Consider the following 18,573-nt stretch of genomic DNA (forward strand, 5'->3'; position numbering starts at 1 on the left):
TGGAAATGTGACGGTTTTAAGGTGTCGGTATAACAGTGTCGGAGAGTGTCTCTTAGTCCATTCCTTCGAGTGTGTGCAGACATGAACAGAACACCTCTGTTTGCGATTGTGCTCTAAAGAAACCTTCAGTCCAATTCATTTTTTATAACCTACACCCAGGTCCGGCTCAAGGCAAAATACTTACTTGGGTAAACTGCTGTTGTGTTACCCCGCGGGGGAGGGGTTTGGTATGGAATACCCCCTAATTAAACGGGGGGGTGTCAGGGGAGCCTTAATATTTTCCCGGATTTTTTTTAATTTCAAAACAGTGAGTTTTACATTTGTGAAAAAGTATGCACCTCTAATATAATTTTTTTCCATACATTAAAGTGTACGTTTTTCGCTAAAAAAAGTTATCAGAAAGTATTTGTCGGGGATAAATTAAGATTTTGATTCAAGTAGTTTGGACAAGAAAGTTTTATGCAATATATTAAATTTATGAAATCGGAAAACAAATATTTTTGCTATTCGCTGTTTGGTCGTCCCCCTACCTACTTCGCCCGGATAGCCCGTCCCTTAAGCCGGCCCTGCCTACATCTCGCGATGTGAGGCCAATTTTAGGGCTCCGCTTGCCAGCCAATTGCTGCCAACAGAGAATTTCAACTGTAATGAAGAATATAGTGGCTTTTTCACGATGCCTTAGGGAAAGATAATATAGCAACTAGTGGTTGTTTTGCTTTTAGAAAATTATTTTGACGAGAGAATGAGGACTTTAATTCTAGAGGAGGATAGAAGTGGGTCTAGAAGAAGTGAAAGAAATTTTTTACTTAAGTAGTTACCATCGTAACAGTACGATTAAAAACTTGTTAATTTATACGTATTTTTTAAGCAAGGCTTTTCCATCATACACGACTTACATTAAGGTAAAACATCACAATTAGAGTACCAATTCAGAAAGTGGATAATTCAATGGTTAAATTTTTTAGGCTAGTTCATTTTCTGGATATTTGATCCGACCATTGCGCTATTTTCATGCAAAATCAATGCAATTGACGTGGTTTGACTACCATTATAACATTCATTTGGTGATGACTCGAAGAACAGTGTGTTGAGTCGACATTTCATTTTATCACGATTTCAATGCTACGTACTGACGTTTTCCAGCGACACATTGTGGAATTTGCTGAGCATTTTGAACGAATAAAATTTAACTTTGTTTTTCCACAGAATTTCTATTGGATCAATACCATGATTTGTACGGATAATGATTCGAAGATGACTTTAACCGTCGTATCCATGGTAATGTTTTAATGAAAATTCTCTGGAAAAGTAAAGTTAAATTTTATTCATCCAAATTGCTCATTGCTACGCTGCACCTCTTATCCGGTTTTTTACCAAACGACACGCAATTTTTGGCATTTATCAACATAGTAGGGTGGTTTCCTATTATTTTTATATTACCTAAATCGAAAGATTATTACTCCTGTGAACGTATTTCACGCTTTTAGATTTTTTAATGACTATATCTATGTTTAGCGATTAAATGAAAAGTGAAAATTTTCAAGCGCGCGAAAACGCGACGGCTAAGTATGAATGCTGGGAAAACTCCGTGTGACGTCATTCTGGTTCCCGCTTCCGTCGTGTGAGGTGACCTTGGGGCGAGGATACTGTGCGCCTCTGCGAAGCAGGCTGCTAGCAGGTAGCAGAGTACCCTACTCGCAGATAGCGCTTTGCTTAAATAAGGATAATTAATACCCTATCAAACGAATGAAACTTACCGACCTTAGGCAATTTTAATAGGTGATTATTAAGAGATGTTTCCCTGAAGTCTGTGCCTCATGCATGCATTGGTAATCTCAGACGATGTAAAACTCCTATCTTCTAGTATAGAAACTAGGTCCCTTTGACATCACGTGGAGTGGCATCGCATGAACACCAATCTGGCCTTTTTCAAATGTGGTTAAAATTGACTATTAACATTCGTCTAAACTGGGATTTCTAAAACCAAATAATTTGTTCAACTTAAGGCTGGAAGGCGATACTTGGTGGAACTTGGTGACAGGAAACATAATGAAGATACACTTTTGTATGTTCCACAAGAGTTTTAATAACTGACCCAGGTTTCGACAGTACACTATGTCTTTATCATGGTGAATATACACAGATTTGCGAGCTTATATATACCTTATGGAGGGGGGGGGTTAAGCACCTCCTCCCTGTCTTAACCCCCCCCTCCCTAAGGTATATATAAGCTCGCAAATCTGTGTATATTCACCATGATAAAGACATTGTGTACTGTCGAAACCTGGGTCGGTTATTAAAACTCTTGTGGAACATACAAAAGTGTATCTTCAAATAATTTGTATTTTATGAACACACCTATGGTGGGTAACGAATCGCAATCAATGCCTTTCGTTTTCTTTGATGAAGGAAACTACCCTAACATTCCGAACTAACCCTACATAACGTGAAGAATAATCGCAGGCTTTTCGGCGTATAGAACCGTGGAAGGTTATTCGGGAATTCCACCGGGTCAGGTTCTCCAACTCCGTCTCGGCCGACGTTTCGATGTACGATTTGTCCATCGCCGTCAGGGCTTGAGCAGCATGCAACAGGATTCCTACGATAATTTTTCCCATGCTTATAAAATCATCGCCATCCGACGCTCATTGTGAATTCGCATTTTTGGATGCAATTTCCGGAAACGATAGCCTGTTTTTTTTAGATATATATAGCCGTCAGTCGATGAATTCAAATTACGTGAGAAAATTGCGAAATTTTCGCGAAAGCGAAATGTTGTTCGTTTCTCATTGAGACTTGGTTAACATGTTATAGAGTATAATATGAAGGGAAATAATTTTAAGGGCTTTTCAGACGGTCGCGTTTCTTGCGAACAAGGGTGAATCTTCTATGGGAAGAGCCCCTTATTTTCGATATAATAATGAGATCTCTAATTTTAGCCCTCGCAGGAGATTTTATGAGGTCAACTGTAGGTTATTCATTTGGGGTTGCGTCAATGAGAGTTTATTACAGCTAGTTGCAACACAAGTATAGTTACCCAGCTATAATAAAATAAAGGCACTTTGTACTTCTCACACTTATTTTAATATTCTGCGACCGGTTTCGATGTTATCGGGAAATGACGTCGGACACTTCGAAACCGTAACTGATAACTACAAGCTTGACATTGTGACCCCTCTCCATATAGGAAATAAAGCAGTAAAACTTTTTACTCCTTTATTTCTAACTTCGAAACCGGTTGCAGAATATAAAAATAAGCGAGGAAAGTACAAAGTGCCTATAGTCTATTTCAGCATACATATATTCCGCAAAGTTAATTCACCCACCATCAACTTCAAAGTTGCCCGGAGCTACTGCAACACTCCACGAGCGGAATTCGTTTCGGTTTTCCGTACGTTTATTCCGAGTTTGTATCAAGACTAGCTTTCCTCAAGATTATAAGCGATACACTTTTTTTCATGCTTTTCCTAATTTATTTGACATAGACCTTACAAAAATAACACAAGAGCACTCGCGATCAATTCGGGATTTTTACTCCATATACCGCGATGCAGATTCAAGATCGATTTATTAATAGGTATCTCAAAATACTTTCTTATTGATTCAAACCGATAATATAATTTTTTGGAAAAATTTTTTTCATCGCGTTGGTCCAGATTATAATATGTAATATGAATATTGATAAATTTTTTAGTAAAAATCGATACTTATAATGAAATGAAAACAACCGGTTTATTGTACTCATATGTGTTTGCGGAAGTAAAAGAAGAAGTAAAATCATACAAAAAAATTGCCTAAGTTGGAAACAGCGTCAATCTTCATAGCATTTAACAATATTAGAATGTAACATTAAACATATTTAACTCAGACTAATTTTACTATGTTTCATTCACGAAGATGAGCAAAAATTTCAATTACTGCAGCAATTCCATGATTTTTATGCTTTTTTCATAAACTAAGGGTCAACGGTCAACCTTTCGCAAGTGCCGTTATGCTTTTTGGACTGACTTTCAGTCGTTATTGGAGTTCAACCATAGATGAAACTGGATTTTATATTGAATTTTTCTTCCTTTTGCAGGAATCAACATGAGGTCTCTACCCAATATCTCCTTCGTGTGCCTGCTGGTCCTGGCTTTCACCTGTCTCTCATCGTCTGCTGTCGTTAGAGGTTGGTTATTCACAAGCGTGAATGCTCTTTTTACCCTATATTATATATTCCATAATGTAAGGTGCCTACGATTCTAATTATGGAGTCATGGTTATAAACACCCAGTATAATCGGTAGAAATTCAGAAATTATTAAAAATTAATGTTATTTTTTAGGAATTACGTAAGCATTTTACCTGATCTCAGTAGAATACGCGTGGATTACAATTGGTGCTGTAGCGATTGCTACAGAAATCCACCAAAACGATGCGCCACAGTTCTATCGAGAAATCTGCTCAAAAATTTCGACAGAGTGGACGTGTATACGCATTAATTATGGTAATAGGAAGAAGTGTTCATCACTTATTGATTAATTACATATTGGTTTAAAAGGGAGAGTGTGAAATTGGGTTAATTGGGTCAATGTTCATTTTTTAGTTATATTATATTAGAATTAATGTATTTAATTGATTGTTGAAATTGGTTTATTGGAACAATGTTAAATTCTTGGTAGTATGAGATTAGAATTAGTGTATTATTTTTACCATGGGTGTCTATTCTGTTTCTAATCTTTGTATTAGGTAGATAGAAACTTTGTATGTACACATTTGTTATTCATGTACATCTAATGCTGCCACCAGGCAATAGTCTACTTGCAGCAGTGTGTAATAATAACAATAAGCCTATTGGATAACCTGAGAGTTGTGCGCAAGTTTGTATATACTTCTCCGAATTAATCAATTATACCACAATCCAAACTGCTATATATACCCTTTCACATTGCAGTATGTGATAGAATAAATACGCTGTTTAGGTCAGCCGATTCATTTGCAATTCATTCACTTTCCACATTCAGCCATAATGTCGCATTAGATCATGCAGTTTCGTATGGATTTAAAAGTTTGGAGGGCGCATCGCTCCGAATCTCCTTAGTATTTTTTCATTGTGTACATAGTTTAATAACTTAAGCTAGCTCCATAAAATTATGAAAATATAAACAGTTGCTCTTTTTCAACTTTTACTTCTATCTAAAATTTGAAAATGTTTTCTCAATATTTTATAAGGTGTAAACTTTTTATCTTTGAGATACAGGCCAAAAAAAAGACTCGACTTAAAATGTACCCTAATTTACTTAAAATAACAGTCTGAAAAATAAATCTCAAAATGGGTGAGATGGAGCAATCGTATTTGTTGACACTCGCTCAAAGCTCTCGTTTAATTATTATCTCAAAGATTCATTGTTTTTTTGCAATAATAGTCGCACATTTTAGTTCAACCTTAATTTAATAGCCTTAAAAAATCCAGAGTGCTAAATAAGACGTCGAAAAGGCTGGATACCCAAGAAAAACCGTTTCCACGGTGACTACAAATTTCATTCAAAATAATATTCGCGTTACCGTAGCTCAGTAACTAAGGAGTTGCGACCCAATATTTACAGACAAAAAAAATGCTTCAAATCGTGTACTTTACCACCTCCTGAGGTATTGCAGGTTCCCCCAGAAACACCCTGTAAATCGATAACTGCACTACAAACTGCATTTCTCTCCAAACCTTTGCTACATATACATTGATGATATCTCTTGCTTACCATGGTTGATTTTTACCTTGGGGTTTCAGATGTGCCTGATCCTGACCAACCCGTGGTCCCAGCTAATGTGCCTGCCGTGGACAACGAGGGAATAGTTGAAAATCCTAACGCGAATGCCGTCGACATGGAAGGACTCACTAAACGACAAGCCCCATTAAACGACATGCCTGGTAAAGTCGTGGTATTATTACACAAGTATTAAGTTAGATTGGCATCGGCTGAAGTCAAATGATGCACTCAGGCTACCTATTGTTTACGCAAAAGAGTCACCAAAAAAATTAAACAAAAGAAAACATAATAAGGAATAAATTATGAGTGAAAGTTTGCACCAGCGCAATGCAAACCTAAAGAATAACTTTTTTAGAGGTATTTACAGTAGTCAACTTGATTAGTTTCAACACTGCTTCGAACCTTTGAACAATGAACTGTTGACGACACACCTTGACTAAATAGTCACATTCTAAGTGGTTAATCCTAAGTGAATATATTCCTTTTTAAACGAAAGATACGTACGGCGTATTTAAAAGCCGAGAAACTAAATATATCTGCGTAATTCACGCGAAGTCGGTGTAGTGATTTTCGTTTTGCGTTGTTGGTACAAGGAATCCCGGAGGCCATATTTCCAGTTTCAGGCAGTTTTTCGCAAATATCTTTCTTATATTATCGTGAACTTCACTTCCCACATTGTATTACTTTGTATCCATTTGCGATCGCACAGCACCAAACACAAACATGGCCGCTATACATTTGTTCGCTGAACTTCACTTCCCACACACACTTAGATTTTCACAAAATTTTTATTCGAATGAGTGCTATCTCAATAACTTCTAGTTACAAACAGCTTCGATAACTCGAAAAAATAGTATTTCTCCATAAAAGCCTATGTTAAATTACAGTAGAACCTTGGATATGGACCACAATCCGTTCCAGAAAGCTGGTCGTTATCCGAAATGTTCGCTATCCGAAACGAATTTCCCCATAAAAAATAAAGGTAATTGGAGTAATTGGTTCCGAGCTCCTATTGACTCGCTATTATATGAAAGTTACAGGGCATATAGGTATTGTATTACATTTTATTACTTGTAGACATTGTATTACTTTGTATCCATTTGAGATCGCACAGCACCAAACACAAACATGGCCGCTATACATTTGTTCGCTGACCGAAATTTTGTTCGCTATTCGAGGCAAGTATTTAGCGAAATATTTGGACGTTATCCGAATTGTTCGTTATCAGAGGCGATCGCTAACGGAGATTTCACTGTATCCTTATTTTCATCGTCAAGTATCTCAAATACAGCACATGACAATCCCTCTTTCTCTGGATCATTGAAAGTGCGTCCATCAAAGAATATGTGACCAAAGTTTCGTCAAATCCTTGTTACTCTCGCGACCTCTCAACAAATGCTCTTCGGATATGTTCGGTGAAAAAGTGTTACCGATCATAAGGGGCATCCATCGAGGTTTAAAACAAAATAAGGGTGCATAATTAGTGAATAATCACACTTAATATTAGGTGCGCAACTAAGTTCCCGCTGTTTTTGTTTTATAAAAATGCAACTTTATCGTGAAAAAAATGCTTATAAATGAATCATTCAAAGTATTGTCCATCGCTAGCTACAACTTTACCCCATCATTGTGGCAGAGGCCAATACCGTAACTGGGAAAGTGTTCATTATTTGAGGCTACTCACGAATCATGCCATTTTTTGGTGTCTTCATATGAGTGCAACTGCAGATCGGCCAGACCATGTACGATATAACAGAACAAGTAATAATCGGACGGCGTAATATCGGGGAATACAGCGGGGGGTTAGGACTTCCCATTTAAGCGTTTACAGGTAGGTTTTAACTGGTTTTGCTACGCGGGGTCGAGCGTTGTGTTGCTGTAGAATCATAAGGAATCCAAGTTCCTTGCTTTTGCATAAATCCCAACGCATCCAATCGCTTGGAAATGGATAGGTGGGTAACTCCTAATGCATAAGCAAGCTCTTCTTGAGTTTGGTACTGATCTTCAACGAGCAATGCCTCCAATTCAGCGTCTTCGAAGGTTTTTGGTCTTCCTTCGCGTCAACATTGTAATGACCGTCTTTGAAGCGACGGAAGAAATCACGGCACGTTGTTTCACTTAGGGCAGCATCTCCGTAAACTTTGTGGAGCTCTCGATGCACTTCAGCCGCTGTTTTCTTCGAATGAAAGAAGAAAGTAAAAACTCCCCGCACATAACGGTTACCTGGCACAAACTCTGACATTTTCACGCAACAATAAGGATATGACGCTAAAAAACACTTGCCATTGTTGTCGACCGGTTTGTTTACCAAATGTCAAAGCTTGATTCGTGACGTTTCCGATACGTCAAAATAGACCAGTAATCACTTCTAGAGCCATTTGTTGACAAACAGCGGGAACTTAGTCACGCACCTAATATATTATAGTCACTACGAGGTGTACGTAATATAACGGGAATTTTACTTTTTCGAAAAAAAAATTTACTTATTCGTCCACATTAAAGTTGTCGCCTTCAAAACAGTCCACACTATATATTATTCACCCGTAACAGCGCTTCTTTCAACGCTCGAAGAACTTCTAAAACTCGATCTTTGGAATTGCCTTCATCTCTGTCAGAAATTTTTATAATGCTATATGAGCTTGTAAAATGACGGCCCTTTTGAGGTTCTCTTTATTTTTGGAAATGGGAGAAAGTCACACAGTGCGAAGTCGAAGCGGAGGCAATATTTCTGTATTATTTTTAGCCAAAAATTCACGAACGAACAAGCAAGGGGTGTGAGCCGAAAATCGCCGAGCTATTAAAAAAACGTCATACCTTAGCTTCCACAGGCAAAGTAAACAATGAATACTGCTGAAATTTTTCTCATACTTCAGGGTCATGTGTACCAACATATTAAGAATAAGTTTGACCGTCAGACTCTCCATATTAGTGAGAAATTTGAAAATTTACATTCTGTTATTTTATGTATACACACGGTACAGATATTAAAGGCGAAGCCACCGCCATTTTCATGAAACTAACCTGATTTGGCTTCAATAACGGCTTTACTTGGCTCACGACTCAAAAAGAAGTACGCTAACGAGGCTAAATTTTATTTCTATCGTAATTTTCATAGTTTATATAATATTATCTCATTCATTTGTCGAAATGACGAATGTGTTCTGGCATTAATTAACGTTGTTCATATGCTTAGATAAGTTTCGCCTAAACAGACTGTACAAAACTGGATTTTCTTAAGCAATATCCAGATAGTAGAGCGCGATAGAACGGGTTTTATGATAGCTAATTAGTAATTTTATGTGGCCGTCAGTCGATGAAATACAATTAGAAGAACATAATTTTATATTTTCGAAAACATTACAAATATGTCGTTTCTCGCACCAGCCTAGTTAACGAGGTAATGAGGAATATGAGCATATTTCGACCCCCGAGGCTAAACAGTGGGCGGAAATAGATTTGAATTCAATATGCCAATGTTTTATAATCTTTCCTTTTCCACACAAACAACACTTTACACAGATAAAGATACACATGCGCTAATTTATTTAAATTCTTTTGTTAACTATATGGTTGTGGTGAGTTGTGATCTCACCGATACAACAAAAGTATTAGCGCCTTCGGCGCTGACAAATGAGTGACTTCTAGAAGAAAAATTAGCTTATTTTTTTCTTTCTTGCGTAACATTCTTGTTTTCCTTCCAAAAATATTTTCTTTCTTGATGCGGCCCGTGTAATAAGCAATGTGTGTTCTGAGAAGAGTAGGAGAGAAGTCTTTTTTAATTCTTGGGGAGGAGACGATAAAATCTAATCGCCCACGTGGACAGACACGATGTTCTGATGAAAATTATCGTTGAGGGACACGTGGGAGGGATGAACGGCAAAGATGGGCCTCGGTTGCGATGCGTAGACCATAAACCAAAATGCACGGTCGGTGCATTTTTTGCAGAGTTCGTCCAACTATAACCATGTTTATGCTGTGGATGGTATTAAAAATAAAGGTATCAGACGAAGTGAAGTGCCTGGGAGTTACGATAACCTCGAACCCCTCGTGGAGAGCACATATGAGGAATATTTGCGACATAGCCCTGAAGAAATTAGAATTCGTCAACTGTATTGTGGGAAGATTATCGGATGAGAGAGTAAAAGAAAGGTGCTATTTCACACTCGTCCGACCGCACCTTGAATATGCAGCGAGCGTATGGAATCCGGTGCAGAAAGATTTAATCCGCGAACTGAATAAAATACAAAGGAAGGCTGCGCGTTTCGTCAAAAACTGCTACGGGCGTACAGACAGCGTTACCCAGATGTAAAACGAATTAGGCTGAGAGCCGCTGGACACTCGGAGGCTGCGCGCTAGGCTTAGATTGCTTGAACAATTGAGAATGGATATCTTTAAGAGCGACACAGAGAACATAATATTAGAGCCAAACTATATTTCCAGGTCCGATAGAAGCGACAAATTAAGAGAGATGTTTTGCCGAACGGATAGATATGGGAATTCGTTTTTCCCCTTAACCAAAAAGGATTTCAATAAATGCTAGTCGTAATTTCCTTTCCTTTTTTATGTGTGAATGGCTGGTGTCCTAACACCCCCTCCCACACCCCTTTTAGGCGGCTTGCGGGGTATTATGTAGATGTAGACCAGGTGATTAAGGATGTAAAGAAGAATTATATAGGCGTTAAAAGATTGGCCGAAAGGAGAACTGATAGTGAGTGGAGAGCTACGTCAACCTATCCTTAGGATTGACGATAGTTGATGATGTATAAGAACAGGAATGAACTCCCTGGAAGTTACTGCTCCTCGAGCAGTGAAGAGCCATTCTGTGGAGAAGAGCCTGTGTTTAGAGAGCTTTCTCTGTTTGTACTGGCGAGAACAATGAAATAGTTCACTGACTTCTGTTTTTATTCCGATCATGAAAAAGCTTGATAAATTAATAGCCGCATATGTCTCCTTTTCGATCCATTTTTTACTTTCCGAGTCATCAACGATAAAAAATCAATCTTTCATAGAGAGATCTTCGGAAAGCTAAAGACGTCAGTGACGGTTCCCACCCAATGAACTTTGACGCCACATAGCTTTGCCACACCACCTTTATCCAGGGGGCGAATCAAATATCGGGCCAGATTTATGATTCCTTGGCAACTTTTGCGGTGTTTGGTTTTTCTTATTTACAAGGGATTGGCACCACTGGAATAGAATGATGCTACTACTATCGATGCTAAAAAGGCAGAACGCTAAACTTTAGGCATACGTATTAAATTACATCGAAGATCCATAGGGTAGAGTAATATATTGTTTTACTAATTGTTTATTCGACTACAGCAATAAATCATTAAACATTGTTTAAACGTAAACGTTTAGCTTATACGGTCGAAAGAGTGAAGTAGAACACGCGAAAAACTATGAGAATAGCGAAACGATCGTCTCGGCGAAACTTCTTCATCCCGTCACGGGAAAAATATTTGATTGGTGCATTTCATTGATTATTTTAGCGAGAACGACATCTTTGAATTATAAAAAGCTTTTTAAAATTAGATATTTCCCATTCTTTGATTTTTTTAAATGGCTGAAAGGTAGATTTCAATTTGCGAGGTATAGAAAATTACGTGAATATAGAAGTTTCGTATGCTACAATATTTCCAAACTTTTCACGTACGAAAATGTTGATATTCCTGTTACTTAAAATAAACCACAAGGCTGAAAATCGCCCCACGGCAATGTACACTACCAAAATAGATAGGCACAAGATAAGGTATCCTCTCCCCGTAAAATGGAAGGGATTAATGCATTTCATTTCGCATCTGCTGAACAAAGGTTGACTATGGGTGTTCTGTCATAAGAAGGTAAAAGCAAATTCTGGCGACGACCAAGCCAGGCAAATTCATTGCATGTTTTAGCCCAAGGTCAAGCATAGGGTGATATATTACCAGCCTGTGATAAATTCTGTACCATCAGCAGTTAACAGGCTGCTATGCTTGCTTTTCATTGAATTCAACTGGAAAATAAGGAAGGAAATTTCAACTTTTTTCTCACAAAATCACTTTTTCACTGAAAATACTGAAGTAATGACGTAACAGTCCCTGCATTGAAGCATTTTGGCATACACCAACTGAGGTGGTGTTGAAGAAGAAGGGTGCTAGTGATTTTTCCTATGAACAGAATGAAGTACAGAAATTAATAAAAGAAATATACAAAAACTTGGTGGCCATGGGATACGATTGAGTCTCTGTTCTATGTTGAATCTATTGGAAAGTCAAATGCATTACTAAATATCTAGTTGATCTCGTTTGTTTTCTTTAGTTAATTTCTGTATGAAAACAAAATCACTTGTAACCCTTAGCTTCTCACCCCCTTAATTCAATGTTCCAAAATGTTTATCCAACATTTTTACCATAGATTATTCCTTCAATGCCATCAGATTTGCCTACTTTTACTTGTAGATGACGGAAGGATCATTTATCTAATCGTGCCAATCCCTAGATAAAACATAACTTTGTCTCGTATATTATATGCTCAGCAATAGATTTTAGGACTGATTCGAGCATTTTAGACTATTTACGAACCGAAGATGTTTTTCGCTGGCAACCTCGAATTTTTAACAAGCCCATCGTTGTATGATAAGAGGATTTCATTACCCCGCGGAATCACGCCTTTTCCTGCATTCCAGCGCTGGCGAAAGCAGGCCTCTCTTTCCCGACCAACGAAGAGATCGAAGACACGGCCGAGGAGAGGTATAGGCGCGAGGCGGAAGCCGAGGCACAGGCAAAAGCTGATGAAGAGGCTGAAGCTGAAGAAGAGGCGGACGCTGAAGATGATGACGAAGACAGCTACGATGAAGATGATGAGGACGACGATTTCGACGACCTAGACGAGGACGACTTCGACGAGGATGAAGACGAAGAAGACGATGAAGATGATGAGGACGGTGATGATGAAGATGATGAAGATGACGAAGATGATGAAGATGACGAAGATGATGAAGATGGAGACGACGAAGGTGATGACGAAGCTGACGCCGAAGCAACCAGGCGAAAGCGTCTTGCCACGTTCTACTTCAAGTAAGGGCGGCTCCTGGTTTTTCGATGAATCCGGCGACTACCGCGAAGACCACAGCGCTGCTGTTGCGGCGACATCAATGCCAAACAGCGGTTCAATAATATAAGAGGTTTGGATTCCAGAGAACTTCGGAACTGCAGCAATCACATCAACAGCATCAATAGTGGCCAATAATCTCTTAGGATTAAAAAAAAATAATGGTCCTAATTTGTTTTGACCGCATTGCTATCTAATATCTTGAAAAAAAATGCAGAATGCGCAAATGTGATATTAACTGTTTAAAGTAAAAAAGCTGAACGCTGACGATTCAAAATTAAAAAAAAACAAATTAAGAAAATTTACGTGATACATATTTTATGTAGTTGATAAAATTATAGTCACCAATCAGCTAAATATTTTTTTTGATAATTTTTTCTCTGTAAAATTAATATTCAATGATAAACCAACTTTTGTATTTATTTTGCCATTCATCTTTTCATATCGTATGTCTTGAGAATGGAAAATAAAGTTTCAAAATGTCAGCAAATATGTTTTTTTTATAAATACGGCTTAAATATGCTCGATGGCTCCTAGGGCTGTCCATATCATCGAAGTTTAGGTAAGTATTGAAGTTAGCTAGGTAAGTACAGAAAGTTTATTCACTCGCATCCTCGAATTGTAAATAGGTCAACGATAGTATGATAGAGGCTTAATCGCCCCTCGGATTCACGATTTTTTTAGTGACGTATTTCTTCGCTTTTACATCCTTCATAACCTGTTCGATGTAACTCATTCTGGGACGTTCCTTGCTCTTCTACAATTGTTTTCATCAGGCCATCATATCTGATAACTAATCAATCACAACTGGCCAACTAAGTTGTCCCGTCTTATCCCTAACTTCTCTTTTCTCCCAGTCTTCTTAGCACTTCTCCGTTACTTTATTAAAATTTTCAAATAACTTCTCACTAAACTACTATTTTACAAAAATCTTTTTTCTCATCTCGATTACTTCAATCACATTGGCTTGGGTGGTGAGTAAATCGGATACCGTATAATAGAAATTTATTGAATGAACTCACATTGCTGATTCGTTTTAATTTCAACTCATTGATCACATAGCTCGGTAGATATATTTTTATGCGAATACATTAAAATTAATGGGAAATGGGGTCTAACTAAACTAGTCGAATACTCGGACACTGAACATGATAAGAAGTGGAAGCTTACGTAACTCACATTCTACTAAAATTTCTGATATCAAGATCGGAAAATGGAAATTAAATTTTAAGATGGAAATGTTTTACAAGGTAAGTTGCTCGGGGGTAACTGGGTCATAGTTTTTCAATGTGATAGAAAAACACAATTTTCAAATACATTTTTTGGACAGAAAACACCAGTGGATGGCTGAGAAAAAAAAGTTACCCGACAGTTTTCCATAACAAGAATATTTTATGAGTTTTAAACACCTGAGTTAAACTATATGCTTGACTTTTGATGAAGAAACCGGAAAAATGCACATTTTCAAAATAAATATACGCCCCTTTCAGTCAGGAGTAAAATACGAGGCGAATGAAAATATGTGAAGTTTTGGCTATAACCGGTATCATTTTTCTTCTCTGTCATCTGTGTTCGCTTCCCAAGAGAGGGGCTCGGGTTCAAATCCCGGCAGTGGCAGAGAATTTTCAAAGATCCCTGCTTGAGTGTTGTGTGGAAGACATGTCAAGCGCAACACTCCGTCCGTCGGATGGTACTATCAGCCGTGGTCCCCTTGACGCCTTTCGTTAAGAGCAGGCTAATGCCGACGCCGGGTTTCTCTCCACCCTTCCTTACCCACCCCGTCCTTCATGACGCAAATGACCTCAGGTCACCTCCTCCAAATACCATACCACCTCTGTCATTTATTATTTCGTTATCACGTTATTTTATTTTCCAGTCACGTGACTCAATGCCAGATATTTTAAAAATTAATTTTTAAAGCAATCATGTTCCCACCGCCAAGGACTAATGAGGCAATTAGACCGGTTCCGAACTTGATAAAAGAAAAACAATTTTGACAAGTCGTGATAGTACTCGTGAGTAGGGGATATTATCAGCGCTTTCTATGCCGTATCGGACTGATAAAGAGAGAATAATGTTGAAAACACCGCTACAAAGGTATTGCAACGCTACCGACAGCGATAGCATGAAGCATTTGGGAGATAAGTAACTGCTGTTGTAAGGGAGGGAGATAAGTAGCTGGTGATGTATAATTGAGTTAAGACATCGGTGGAGGGCGAAATATGTATCACTCTAAGTAGAACCCAAGGTGACTTCATAAAGGAGGCCCTGTTCAGTCCCGAAGAAGATTGTATTATATTGCCGCTTCGGGAAAATTTAAATCTGTTTTCATAAATGCCTCAAACGCGGCGAAAAGTTGAAAGTGATCAATAATTACCAGTGGTGTCATGATGCTTGAACTCCGCTCCGGAAATAGTTAGAAAAGACATAATAGTCAACTACCACTTTTATCAATTTTTCTGCCTCAAATTTCTAATATCAGTGGCAAAGCCAAAAAATTTTGTAATAAAATTTAAATAATGAATTGTAATTTTTAAAAACGCACAGAGTAATATATCACTTCTAAAAAAAGTTACGGAAATTTCGTTCCAGCACGGCTAATTTTGCCATGACGTCACTGATAATGACCACCTGTAATATTAAATTCTACCAATATTTAAAACCGTGAGGAATATCTTCGAAAGTTTATGAATGTCATGTCACACTATCACGAAGATAAAGTACGGTTAAAAGCTCGTAATAATTGTTTATTTGATATAAATATTTCTCGTGTTTCGCACTGGGTCAGGCCCTCCAAGTCTCCTTGAAAGTTATATTATTTAAAAAAACTATTATAAAAATTATAGAGCTTATTTTCCGTAAAATTCAGATCGCTTTTCCACTAAGAATCACTACCTTATCACAGTTGCGACTTTAGCAAAACCATTTTAATGCATGGTGGGTGATAACACATCTATATGGCGATTGGAGAATCGTGTATTGTAAAATTGTTGGTAGAACATATACATAATCATACGACTGCGGTTGGCTTTTTCTCCGCTTCATCCAAAATATACCACGTGGCCTCGCCCATCATGCAGAAACTACGGTGTTAGCCACATTTCAGATTCAATTATCAGTGCACCTTTATCCCTTCCCAATTTTAATCCAATAACTTATCCCAGGGGAAGATCCGGAAAGACTTAGAAATGACTTGGGCACTTCGTTCAAATGATAAAATTCATTTCTTCACAGTATCCCTAGATTGGTGTACTGCATCCCTTCATTTCTTCCTTTCTCAAGCTTTTTCCTTCAGTTCCCTTATTGTTCTCCTTCCTTTTGTCCTTCTTTATCCACCCCAAGAACTTATCTCTTACAGTCCGCACCAAAACTGAAATTCTATGAACCGTAGTTCCATGCTGTAGAGTTAATAAAATACGCCCACTTGCAGACGATGACATCGCATAACCTGAGCGTCCTAGTGGCAACTTTTCCGTACTGGCGCTTGATTACTTGCTGCCAATAAACTATAATGTAATATGGTACGTTCTTAATTGCTCGTCTTCGTTAAAAATGTTTTAATTCGCTGTTCCCGCGATCAATAATCGCCTACAGTTCAATGTAATTTCGTAATGCTGGAACCGCTATCGGCATTTTCCTCCGCTCGGAAGCTTTTGCGGCCACCTAGCGACGGGGACTAGTGCATCCCAATTATAGTATCCGTGCTCTCGAAGTACATACTACGGCGTTGAAGTCTCTGACTTGAACCCAGACTCGAGAGAGAATATTCACGGGCCCGCGCTAGGGTACCGTTTCAACTGTCACATGTAAATATTGACCTAGTGAATAGAGGCAACCTCTAATTGCTTAGGAAATTATTGTAGAGATCTTAGTGTGTTTCCTAGATCGAAGAGGTGTTTCAGAAATACAAGATAAAAATTAGTTCCATTAATTCTGAGTCAGTTGTTTGGAGAATAGAGAGATCAGTGGACATCGTCTGCCTCTTTAAGAGACGCATTTGAGCGGATGAAATCATTCACCGACCTTGGGAACACCCTTACTTTAATATGAGGAGAGATATGTGAGGAATAAAGCGTCGTATGCCCTATCAGCGAAGACGGCATTCATCTGTACATATATAAAAGAGGATATGTGTTTGTCTGTCCGCCATGTGTTTAAATACGGCTGCACGGATAGCAACCTAAGTTTGTACATAGGTGCACATCATGCCCCTGAAAGTCGTAGTGCTAATTTGCGTTGCGTCTAACGCGTATTTTGCGTCGTATTACCGTTCGTTACGCCACGTCATAAAACTTCTGCGGTTTAACATCCTGCCGGGTAGGCACACCTCTTGTCACGCTCAAAGAGAAAACACAAAAATCCTGAATGATCATAAAGTTCCAAGTTTCCCACTTCTCTGGATACTATCCTTCCCTAGTAACGCCGGGCGGTCTGCTATTGACCAATAAAATTGCAATTACTATTTTCCAAGAGCATTGGACTGGGGACGGGGATACAGACGGTGAAAGCATTCGTATATGGTCCGCGGCAATCTAGGGATCAGAAAAATGGACCATTGGAAACCTTAGTAGAAAAGACTGGAAGCCTTAGAAACCTGGATTGCGGGCGCTGAAGATCAAATAGACGGAGAAGGCGATAAACGAGGAGTTGAATCAAAAAATAGGAGGAGAAAGGTAGCCGTTGAGCACCCTGACTTAAGGACTCGATGGAAAGCTCGTGTCATAAGATACTCAAGATATAGATGGTACAAATACGTTCTTCCTGAAAAGATTAAAAAATATGCCATTTTTCATGATCTGATTTGGAGTGATATTATAATTTTTGGGTATTAATGCAAGTGTTATCCTTGACTTACCCTGTGTCCACACATGAAAAACGATATCGGTAAAAATATTATTGTCATTCTTGGATTGCAGTCCCTTTCCCGTCCAATGACGAAATCGAGGATACTGTCGAGGAGAGATACCGACGCGAGGCGGAAGTCAAAGACGAGGAAAACGAAGAAGAGGATGAGGAGGAAGATGATGACGATTATTATGATGAGGAAGGCGACGACGAAGATTTCGACGACCTAGACGACAGTGACTTCGATATGTACGAGGAGGGAGATGAAAATGATGACGAAGAAGATGGCGACAAAAACGCGGGCGAGAATGGCGGCCCGCAGACCAACATGGCCGCCAGGCGCAGGCGTCACGCCTCGGGCTACTCGTCGTCCGACGAATCCGACAGCAGTGACCACCACCGCCGACACAAGCGACGCAGGGTTCCCAAGGGTTGGCATCCGGAGGTTTTGAAAGACTGCAGTAGGAGCAGCAGCAGCAGTAGCAGCAGTAGCAGTAGTAGCAGCGAATCCCGCGGCTAAACGAAACGATATCCTCGTTTTGTTTTGAACCGCGTTGTAATTCAATCTCTTTGCTTATGATGAATAAAACTCCCTATTATTGACAATTTGTAGTAATTCATGTCCTCTTACCCAGCGTGTCAATCACAAAAACGCAAGTTATACCCCTGTAGCTAATGTGGTGCTTTAATTTTTGTCGAACCAAAATCCACTTGTGATATCTTTTTATATGGTTACCCAGTGGCGTAACTAGGACTATGCTTTGGGGGGGGATGGGATATCCTGGGTTGGCGATCCCCCATCCCCGTTGGGAAAAATTTTTGCCTGGAAATACATTTCAAATCATTTTCGCACTAAAAAATTAACTTTAAGCAGACGCAGTTATTAAATGTCA

At 38.7% G+C, this 18,573-nt stretch overlaps 2 protein-coding genes across 2 annotated transcripts; both read left to right on the forward strand.

Moving 5' to 3' along the window:
- The first annotated feature begins 4,084 nt into the window (after positions 1 to 4,084).
- LOC124156859 (glutamic acid-rich protein-like) lies at positions 4,085 to 13,316 on the forward strand. Its single transcript, XM_046531350.1, has 3 exons — positions 4,085 to 4,168; positions 5,764 to 5,904; positions 12,411 to 13,316. Exons 1-3 carry the CDS (start codon positions 4,087 to 4,089, stop codon positions 12,803 to 12,805), a joined length of 618 nt encoding a protein of 205 aa, XP_046387306.1. The 5' UTR covers positions 4,085 to 4,086; the 3' UTR covers positions 12,806 to 13,316.
- Positions 13,317 to 16,964: 3,648 nt separating this feature from the next.
- LOC124158127 (calsequestrin-1-like) lies at positions 16,965 to 18,200 on the forward strand. Its single transcript, XM_046533310.1, has 2 exons — positions 16,965 to 17,019; positions 17,752 to 18,200. Exons 1-2 carry the CDS (start codon positions 16,965 to 16,967, stop codon positions 18,198 to 18,200), a joined length of 504 nt encoding a protein of 167 aa, XP_046389266.1.
- The last annotated feature ends 373 nt before the right edge of the window (positions 18,201 to 18,573 follow it).

The sequence above is a fragment of the Ischnura elegans genome, chromosome 4 (genome assembly GCF_921293095.1).
Source record: "Ischnura elegans chromosome 4, ioIscEleg1.1, whole genome shotgun sequence".
Classification (NCBI taxonomy): domain Eukaryota; kingdom Metazoa; phylum Arthropoda; class Insecta; order Odonata; family Coenagrionidae; genus Ischnura; species Ischnura elegans.

Bases quoted from the DNA above. Each gene is read 5' to 3' on its own strand.
- LOC124156859 (XM_046531350.1), top strand. From the start codon at position 4,087: ATGAGGTCTCTACCCAATATCTCCTTCGTGTGCCTGCTGGTCCTGGCT. The intron at 4,169-5,763 runs GTTGGTTATTCA...TTGGGGTTTCAG, and splicing joins ATCGTCTGCTGTCGTTAGAG to ATGTGCCTGATCCTGACCAA. The intron at 5,905-12,410 runs GTAAAGTCGTGG...CCTGCATTCCAG, and splicing joins CCCATTAAACGACATGCCTG to CGCTGGCGAAAGCAGGCCTC.
- LOC124158127 (XM_046533310.1), top strand. From the start codon at position 16,965: ATGTGTTTGTCTGTCCGCCATGTGTTTAAATACGGCTGCACGGATAGC. The intron at 17,020-17,751 runs GTTTGTACATAG...CTTGGATTGCAG, and splicing joins CTGCACGGATAGCAACCTAA to TCCCTTTCCCGTCCAATGAC.